At 42.8% G+C, this 9,889-nt stretch overlaps 1 protein-coding gene across 3 annotated transcripts in view; it reads right to left on the reverse strand.

Annotated features, from left to right (window-relative positions):
• LOC119431304 (phosphatidylinositol-3-phosphatase SAC1-like) overlaps positions 1 to 8,939 on the reverse strand; it is an 89,256-nt gene extending 80,317 nt beyond the window's left edge. For all 3 annotated transcript variants that reach the window (XM_037698779.2, XM_049670275.1, XM_037698809.1), the window contains exon 1: positions 8,878 to 8,939. In XM_037698779.2, the coding sequence (XP_037554707.1) occupies positions 8,878 to 8,921 (44 nt within the window). In that variant the 5' untranslated portion in view covers positions 8,922 to 8,939. The remainder of the gene's footprint in view (positions 1 to 8,877) is intronic.
• Positions 8,940 to 9,889: the final 950 nt, after the last annotated feature.

Here is a 9,889-nt window from a genome sequence, read left to right on the forward strand (position 1 = left end):
CGCTGCCTGCCACGTCAAGCTGGGTTGTGGCGACCAGCACGGTCGATGAGTGGGTTGGAGCTATGTTCTCCTGGAGACGTCGGTGAAACCGGGTGCAGAACTGCGTTAGCAATGGTCGACGGAGCCCAGGTCATGGGCCCAGGCCGCGTCCTCTCGCCTGACCAGCCAGTCCACTCCTGACCTCAACACTGCTTGACCGTTGACCGTCATCCGTGAACGTTCCCGGAACAGTCTGGTCCGTTATCAGTAAACGTCCCCGGGACAGTCTGGCCAGTCGTCCGTGAACGTCCCCGGAACAGTCTGGCTCCTTCAAACAGCAGGGCTGCCTACTGGCTCGGTCTGGAGACGTGCTGCCGCCACTTCCCGAACCAGCACCACCTCCTTGGCGCCAGCCTTTTCAAGCCCCGCACCGCACACTCTCCTTTGCTCATGCCTCGTGCTTTCCTCTTCCTTTTCTGTTCTCTTCTCCGTTTTGCTTCTCTTTTTGTCTCCTCTTGTGTTGGTCCCACAACACCACAAGTGCACGGTCACGCGTATATTACACTGTCTAATAATTTGCTATCACAGTCGATGTTTCACCTTTCGGCCGAAACTGCAACAGATTTTTTTATCTTACACTGGTACATTTGCAAGACAAAGCAATTGAAGGCTAGCTCAAGCAATAAGTCAGACAATATGCACTGACTGTATAAATATTTTCTTCGTATCAAAGACTTTAATTGCAGTATGTGTATACATATATCTGTGCTGTCATACTGAGGTTTAGTTGGAAGTCAAACAGCTCATGAATTAAGGTGAGGATTAAGCCCGGGACTGACCAGCTGACTTACCACCGAACAGCTGGGGAAAGAGGCCTGTCTATAAATGTTCTGTGAAAAGTGAGCATACAAACATCATTTGTTATGTGTAATGAAGTGTATATGACCACTGGTGTTCAAAAGTGAGAGCACTTAAAAGGCCCCTCACCAGGTTTGGGCACAGAAAACTGACAAAAGTGGTGCTTGGATCAAGCGCGTCTGCAAAATACCAAACCACTGCATGCCGTTAAAGCAGCTGAAATTTCATACAAAATCCTGTGTGACCTTCCTCACGACGAAGCCCCACTTCCTGATAGAGAATGAAGGTCACATGCATAAACGACACTACATCAGACACCAGTAGCGCACCCAGGATCTCTGCCAGGGGGGGGGGGGGGTTGACAGTTTGCCAATACCATCTAAACAGCGCTAATTTCGATTTCTTCACGGGAAATTGTCAAAAAAATGCGCTTTTTGCTAGTGCGCAGACGATTGCGCGTCTTACACATTAGTTGCAGCACTCAAATACGCAAGGAAAGAAAAGGGGTTAACCAAAAGGGGGGTTAAGTCGGCCTCAGGGGGGGGGGGGGGGTTACAACCCCCGAATCCCCACCCGTCGGTGCGCCACTGTCAGACACACTGCCTGCAATGTCACTAATTTTGGCACATGACTTCAGCAAATCATTCAAAATAAAACACACGAAAATGCCATTAGAACTGTGCCGTGCAGCAAGAAAGGAAGAGAAAAAATAAAGACTGGGCTTGTGATGTAAACGTGATGCATTCCCTCGGCTCCGGTATAGGAGAAGGCAGGGGAATGAATGTCACAGATGCTAGACGAGGCAGAGTGTCTATGTTGGCAGTGAAGCTCACTTCCTGGCAGCATGGCGAAGCAACATTTCAATTTCTTCTACCTCCTCTAACAATGAACTAATTTGAAAAATTTGTGTGGAGCTTTCCAACTTCCAGAGCATAATTTCTGATGGGGCCTGGTATGAGGTGCCCTTTAGGGCAGTTTTGTCACATTCCTTGAAATGCTTCCATACACCAGCAGTGTGCCTGGAGCAGCAATGGAAGGAGCAGGAATGTATGCCTTACAAGATATGCCCACCCTCAGTTATTAAACCAGCTCTGAAATCAAGGTAGTGTCTATGTTCTGTCCTTCTGTCTTCACTGCAGTGCACTGTATCCTGCTCATGGATCACGAATTAGCGAAGACATGCACAATAAGTCATGCCAGCTCTACATGCTTGAAAATGCTTAAATGTCTTTTTCTGCTCATCCATTCTACCTAGCCAAATTACACTTTTTACCAATGATTTCTTTATGTGCAGGGGCCCATCGCGCAAGTGTTACTGTTTACGGGTGACACGAACATCACTTTTACAGAATTTTCATTCTATAATGGTATACAATTTACTCTATATGGCTGTACAATTTTATCTGAAGGTGATGACTAACGAAGCACACATTTATGAACTCAATACACAGCCAGTGAAACATCAAAATATAAGCAAAACCTCCAAACAATTTGCATTTCACACAAACTTAAATTACAGGACTATGACAGATCATGATTGCCCATGACAGTGGACATTCTGGTGGCCCTTCAAACCACCCTTGGGAGGTCGGTACATTGAACTTTTGCCAAGCTTACAAAAAAAAAAAATCAAAACAATATTAACGGTATGCAGGGCTGCGAACAGTATCCTTCATAATTTCCACTTCCAATGCTGCAGCAAAGCAGGGTGTATTAAGTTATGTTGTACAGTCACGTTCAATATGAGCTGCAACATGGTGCCCATGGTAGAAACTACTCCAAGACTGCACTGCCATGCTGACATACGAAAAATTGGTTTAATAATTACCAGTAGCTGGAATGGTGTTTATTTCTCAGATTCTTTGTATGCCTGCACCGCCATGCATTCTTGGGGCTAATTTGACCACATGCACCATGTTGCAGCTCATACCGTACGTGACTGTACAGCCTCCCGCATTTTTAGCTATATCGCGAGAGTGTAATCACACATCATTTTAGCGCATTTAAGTGGCGATAATCAGCGAGACCGGCAGAAGTACTCTCAAGTGCACTAAGCACTCTCCTGTGCAAAAGTCGTCTAATGTGATGTTCCCTTCAGGACGATGTAAGACCATATTATAGTGCTCTCGAGCGATATAACTAAAAATGCGGGAGGCTATACATTCTTACAATAATATAAGGAAGCAATCAACATGCACAAAATTCTTTCTCACACAGTACAGAAATTGTAGGGTTGTGTGATGATGACAACACAAATAAAAAAGTCTCACACATTCCATGCTTGTTCCTCTCAATCGTCATGTTACTTCAAGTGTCAACAAAGTTCAGTGCTTTGTATGGCTCAGCTTTAGATTGGCAGTCATTTTGTTACACTGCTTCAATTTGACTGATGACAATGACAGCACTTTTCAAAATGACTGAAACCTGCACATTAAGTCCCCCATCTGCATTGGTTATATTTCAACTAAATTGAATAAATACCCTCATCGTAGCAGTTTTAAAAAGTCCCGCGTAATTTCACTAAAATTATAAGTGTTACCAACAAAAAATGACAATGTTATTGAAAATCATCAACCAGCCTATCCATGTCCACTGCAGGACGAAGTGCACTCCCAGCGATCTTTGTTTCCCCTGTCTTGCACTAGCTGACCCCATCTTATGCCAGCAAATTTCCTAATTTCATTACACCACCTCATTCTCTGCCATCTACTACGCTTCCTTCCTTTTGGCACACCCAATCAGTAACTCTAATAAACCTCTGTACCCTGGTTATGTGCCCTACGCTTTACATGTCCTGCCCAACTACATGTCGTCTGCTTAATATCAACAAGAATGTTGGCTACCACTGTTTGCTCTCTAATCCACACTGCTGTCTTCCTGTGTCATAAAGTTACACCCATCCTTTTCTTTTTCCATCACTCACAGCATGGTACTCAGCTACCTCTCAAGCTTTTTGTTAACCTCCAAGTTTCTGACCCATATGTTAGAAGCGGTAGAATGTGGTGATTATATATTTACTTTTAAAGGATGGCGGTAAGTTGCAGTCATGACTTGGTAATGCCTACCGTATGTGTTTAAAACTCTTTTTATTTTTCTGTAAATTTCCTTCTCATGATCAGTATCCTCTGTGAGTAATTTACCAAGATAAATACTCTCTTGCACAGATTATAGGGACTGGCTCTTAATCTTGAATTTTTGTTCTCTTGTCAGGCTATTGAACATTGCCGTAGTCTTCTGCATGTTAATCTTCAGATCTACTCTTACACTTTGTCCGCTAAGGTCCTCAAAATCATCTCCATCATTGCTGAAAAGGACAATGTCATCTGAAAACCACAGGTTGCTGAGAAGCTCCTTGTTAATTGAGGTAGATATGTTAATAGTGTACCAGTAAATACAGTCAGGTTATGTCCAGTAAAATACCACAACAGGTTTATTCTCTATTATGCTGGGGAAAAAAGGGAAATGTGTGCTAGCATTTCTTCTGACAGAAAAAGATTCCATCTCATGGAAGTAAGTTCAGTGCAGCTTGAAGCTCTAAACAATGCAAAGTGGCCACAGGATGTCTTTCAATTTGTTTGTTGCTAAACAGGAAATAGGTGAAAGATGCAAAGATAGATGCTGAAGCTTTGGATGGCAAATGAGCCAATAATGGATATCTAAGCAGGCTCCACAAAGCCAATATCTGAATCCTCAGATACATACAACACAACAAAGAATTCCGCATGACTAACATTCAGGCTTGTATGCCAAGTCAAACACTTCTTAGAGAAGTTTACGATGCTGGTCTGCTAATAACTAAGCATCATGTGCCATCAACACTGAACAGTGGAAATTGGTGAAAAATATATTTACTGAATATAGTGTTATCATAGGTTCCACAAAAGATGTGATAAGAATGAGAAGCTGGCAAACTAGCATATGATCCTGCCCAATCACAGCAAGAATGCACCTATTTTAGAGTCCCTTTAAAACTATAATCGCAAAGCTAGCAAGAAATACAGTTGATTTCCCTTTATCACCATCCCATTTTGTATTATTATTATTATTATTCAAAATACCCCTAAAGGCCCTCGCGCAGGAGGGTATTACATAGGGGGTGTTCAATACAACAAAAAAATGTTATAAAGTGGGATTAGTCAAACGTGGAAAGAACAACGCATGAGCGAACACAAATATCACAAAATAACATTAGCTCCAAATAACACAAAGATACACAGACAAAGATATATGCAACAACAAATTCCTTTGCTCACAGCATAGTCAAAACCTTCACTTATGAGACAAGGAAAACATTTTTATCCACCTCAATGTAGCACGAAGCGACAAAGGAAACCCATATGGGTTTCTCAGAAAGAACACTTCTGAGTTGACAAAAATTCATTCTGCTCTGGGATCCCGGACCAGGACGAATTTTTCAACTGTGAAGCATTCTTTCTGAGTAACCCGTATCAGTTTTCTTTGTAGTTTTGTGCTACATTTGGATGAACAATTTTTCCCTTTCATAGAATATTATGTGGCTCAAAGAGAATTGTATAATCAGTGTCACACGGGCACTTTCAATCACTACTGGCAATGATTGCTGCCACATAGTCCAACAAACTAGATTCAGTTTGGTGACCTCTATCGCACCAGGTGTCATTAAGTAGATCTAAAGAACTTGACACATCTGCCTAATATGCAGTATAAATCATAGCGAAGACATCAGATTTACGATTGACTAGGTCTTGATAGTGGAAATTCACATTCAGAAGTGCTTGTGTGGCATTGGTATTATAGATAATTGTGGTTTAACAGTAGGACACTGTTGTCTACTTGAAGTAGTTTATTTGTAGATGGATACTACTTGTTTTCACTTAGCATTTTTTATCAGTTGTCCTACTGAGCTAAAATTAGAAATAAACACCTGAAAAACTTCTTTCTTCTTTCTAGGGTTTTACGTGCCAAAACCAGTTATGATTATGTGGCACACCGTAGTGGACGACTCTGGATTTATTTTGACCCCTGGTTAACATGCACTACAACGCAAGCACATGGGCGTTTTTGCATTTAGCCTCCATCGAAATGCGGCCGCCGCGGCCGGGAGTCGATCCCGCGACCTCGTGCTCAGCAGCGAACGCCTTAGCTAATTGAGCCACCGCGGCGGGTAAACACCTGAAAAACAGTTTGTTAGATTCTTTGTTTAGTACCATTAGTGCCTACGCTACCCATATGCAACATTCTGTATCTCTGATATTAATGAATCAGAGATACAGAATGCACTTTAGATTACTTAATATTCCTTTGTGTCTATGTGCATGACGTTGGAAGAGGGAAACATATTTTTATCAACTGAGAAATATAAGGGTAATTTTACATTGTTTAACTTGGGTTTAGGCCCATTCAACCAAAAGTGCTTAAAGTCACCCCTGCTTTTCTATAGAAAAAAAGGTCGTTATTTCAAACTTGAAATGTAATCGAAATGTAAAACCAGATAATTCAATCAGAAGTGGATTCCCAGTAACTAGAATATAGACACTATCGGTCACGCCAGAAGTGCTCTCCATACTCAAATAAGTGTGCAACGGCTGGCAAGCCACTAACAGTCACAAACCGTTTTTCAGGAATGGTGGTTTCACATGATTGCATGACAGTGTAGACATGGATGGCCTGGTTGAGCAGTTGCTGTACAAAATTGATACAGTTCTAGGCAAAGTCAGCACTGACAACGATGTAGAAATGAGCAAGCCACTAACAGATGATGATGACATGCCAAAAGCGGGGCTTCCATATGAGCAGCCACAGTCTGGGAGTTGCGATCAATCACACTTCAAGTATCAATAGTGCTGTGTCTTGCCAAAAGGTACACATGTAGACAATGCCCACCGAGTTCTGTCATGAATAGTGATTTTGCAAGCTATATTGTACAGTGCCCTTAGAATTCAGGTGGAGGCAATCCCGAGCCATTTTAAATACCTGTTTAATTTGACATCAGTTCCGTAGGTCGGTATATTCACTCATGAGTGCACTGACTTATACTTGCTCCACATTTAATTCACAAGCATGAGATAGAGCTTTAGTGAGTGAAGAAGGGTGTGTGTACCTGAGTATAAGTGAAAGTCAGTGACAGTTTGAGTGAACCCAAGTATGAACGTAAGTGACATCAGTGATCGTGAGTGGGCGTGTGAGTGCCCGTAAGTGTGAATGAAAGTGACTATGAACGCGAGTGAGTTTGGCGAGTGCGAGTGGGCGTGATTACCGACATGTGTGAGTGCACATGAGTATGAGTGGTACAAAGCCAGAAAAAATACTGATGAGTGAGTATGAGTGAGGATCCATTGATACTGCCAACCTATGGTAAGTTCCAAATGCATTCTTCATTTCGTGATTCCGCTAATTCAAACTATTTTTCCGTGTCCCGCTGATGTCGAGTTAATGGAAGTCGACTGTACATTACACTCACAGTACTTTAAGTTAAATGTAACAAAAACAAAGAAATTCATTTAGGGATGCCAAAGCAGTAGCTAATGCATCAGCTCTTTGACAGCTGCTGTTCGTACTGCACTTCATATGTAATCTAATTATGTGCTCTTAACTATTACACACAGCGCTAAATAGGTCACAGTGCGAAAAAATAAAAAGTATCAGCGATGACGGTAAACAGTGAAACGCCGATTGCACTTCGCAAAGAGCTAATAGATCTAAGATGGCGACCAGGGAATGAATATGGTTTCTGTACCCAAACCAGTGGCGCACCGACGGGGGGGGGGGTTCGGGTGTTGTAACCTCCCCCAGGAGGCCGAGTTATTCCCCCCCACGCGTCCAGCCTCACCAGTCCAACGTGTACCTTCAGTGCTCTGTTCACATTGTCGTTACAATTCGGCTGGCAGGTGGCTCGAGGTCAAATTGTCCTGACTAACAAAAAACACTCTATCATTGTCTTGTATTTATTCATTCGCTCTTAAATTACTTTGAGTAAAGCCCTGAAGAAATAAACATCGTCATCATCCTTGGTGTCATAATAATTATAATTGTTAGGAATTTTTTTGCTGTTGGATTCCTCTGGCTAAAGCAAGGAAATTGCATATTATGCAAAACGCTTGCTAACCCCCCCCCCCTTCCACCCCCCCACCACCACCACCACAAAACATTCAAACACCCCCTGGCAGAGATCCTGGGTGCGCTACTGACCCAAAGCTACCAAATGGCCTACAATTACATCTTGGGCTGAGCACTTCAGCGTGACAAAAAAAAAAAAAAAAAAAAAAAAGTTAGCGTTCACAGGCATACTGTAATGTACTATCGACCAAAATAACCAAGCAGTCTTTAAAAGCAGCCAGTAAAACCGTAAATCACAATGTTGTTCGCATATACCAGTAGAGGCTGGAAATGGGAATACCAGGCTGTGTTTTGAGGCTGCGGAGATATTCAGCTTTTTGTCAGATCCCTTGGTCCGTAAACTATTTTGGTCGATAGTATTGCTTCATTTCGCACAGAATTAACAATACTCACAAAGCATATTCTTCGTACACCTTACACATTATGGCACCATAGAACTGCTTTCCGTTTCGCCTTCCAGAATTCACCTTAACCGACACAGACAGAACGGTCACAAATGTGTGCTAACTTCAACACGGCATGCGTGATATCTAATAAACATCCGTCATTGCGCTGTACTGCAGGCGTCAGACCAATGATTTTTTTCTGCAAAAAACTGGAGTTCGGTAGCCACCCAGCAGTTCACTGCGTCGGAACTCATAGAGTTACATTAGCAGTACTCTACTCCTGCGCCACGACAATTAGGCAGTTAAAAAGTACGGCGCATGTATAAGGATGTCAAAATAATTAAGAAACAAAATGAGCGATTCAAAATTATCAATTTTACATGTTTCGTTTAGATAATATCGTAAGTCGTCAGTACTGCAGCATCAGCTGGTGCACGTTGTGGTAGTTAGCACTTACACTGCAATGCCACAGGCAGCATAATATTATGTTGCGTTTACTCTATGATCTGGTAACTATAAACATATGGCTAAAAGAAAGCCGTAAAATTGAATAACTTACAAGTTAAGGCTGTCGTACACACCTCCATCCGTGGCCGCCGCCATGACGGTGGCACATGGTTGGCAATGTTCAAAAGCCAGTTCTCCAAACACGGCGCTTAAGACGAAGTACAAAAAGCGTCAGGTTAACTAAAGAAACGCTCATTATAACTTACTTCGTACTTTATTTTTCTGAACTTTTTATAAGAGCGTTGACAAAAGCGTTGTAAAAGAACGGGACAAGTTCTAATTAAAATCAATAACGGATTCTTACATTTTTTTTTAATTTCATTTTTATTTACACTTGCACGAGTGTCTACCATAGAGTTTCTCACTGTAATAGTAGAGTGTACTAGTAATAGTGAGAAACTCTATGGTCTCTACCGTCTCTACCATGGAGGAAAATATATATTTTTTTTTTTTTTCGCTTCCTCCATAGTCTCTACGATGCACAATGCAGATACTCAAGTTCAGATATAAATAATCCCTTGCATGCGGGCATAGAGTTTCATACTACTTTAGAAACCCTATGCATGCAGATATCTGGATGGTATCTTGCTTATTTGCCTGCAGCACTAAAGGATACTGAGAGAGAGAGACAAAACTTTATTTTGATGGGGCACGGATATGGTGGTTAGAAGGATAGTACACTGTAATGCCACGTACACACTAGCGGAAAAACGCGCGCGGCGCGCCGCCGGCGGCAAGATGCGCGCCGCGAAAGCAGCCGCGAAACGGGGTTTTGTTGCCGCGGCAGGGATCGCTCCTGGACCGATTTTTTTGCGGTTTGCCGCGTGCCGCGGATGAAGGAGACCAATGAGAGCGGCTCGCTTCCGTGACGTGCGCGCGGGAAACTGGTGCCATGCGGACCCGCCCGACCGCTTGTTTTTCGTTTCGCACTGTCAGTAGTAGTAGTAAGTGGTTCTTGAGGAAAGGGAAAGGTTGACGCTATCTTCTGCAGCCCTTGAGGGAGCACGGCTCAGCGCCAAAACTGCACGCGTGAGCTCCCGGATAGTTCGAGAAGGGGAGAGGAG

This window comes from Dermacentor silvarum, chromosome 1 (assembly GCF_013339745.2).
Source record: "Dermacentor silvarum isolate Dsil-2018 chromosome 1, BIME_Dsil_1.4, whole genome shotgun sequence".
NCBI lineage: Eukaryota > Metazoa > Arthropoda > Arachnida > Ixodida > Ixodidae > Dermacentor > Dermacentor silvarum.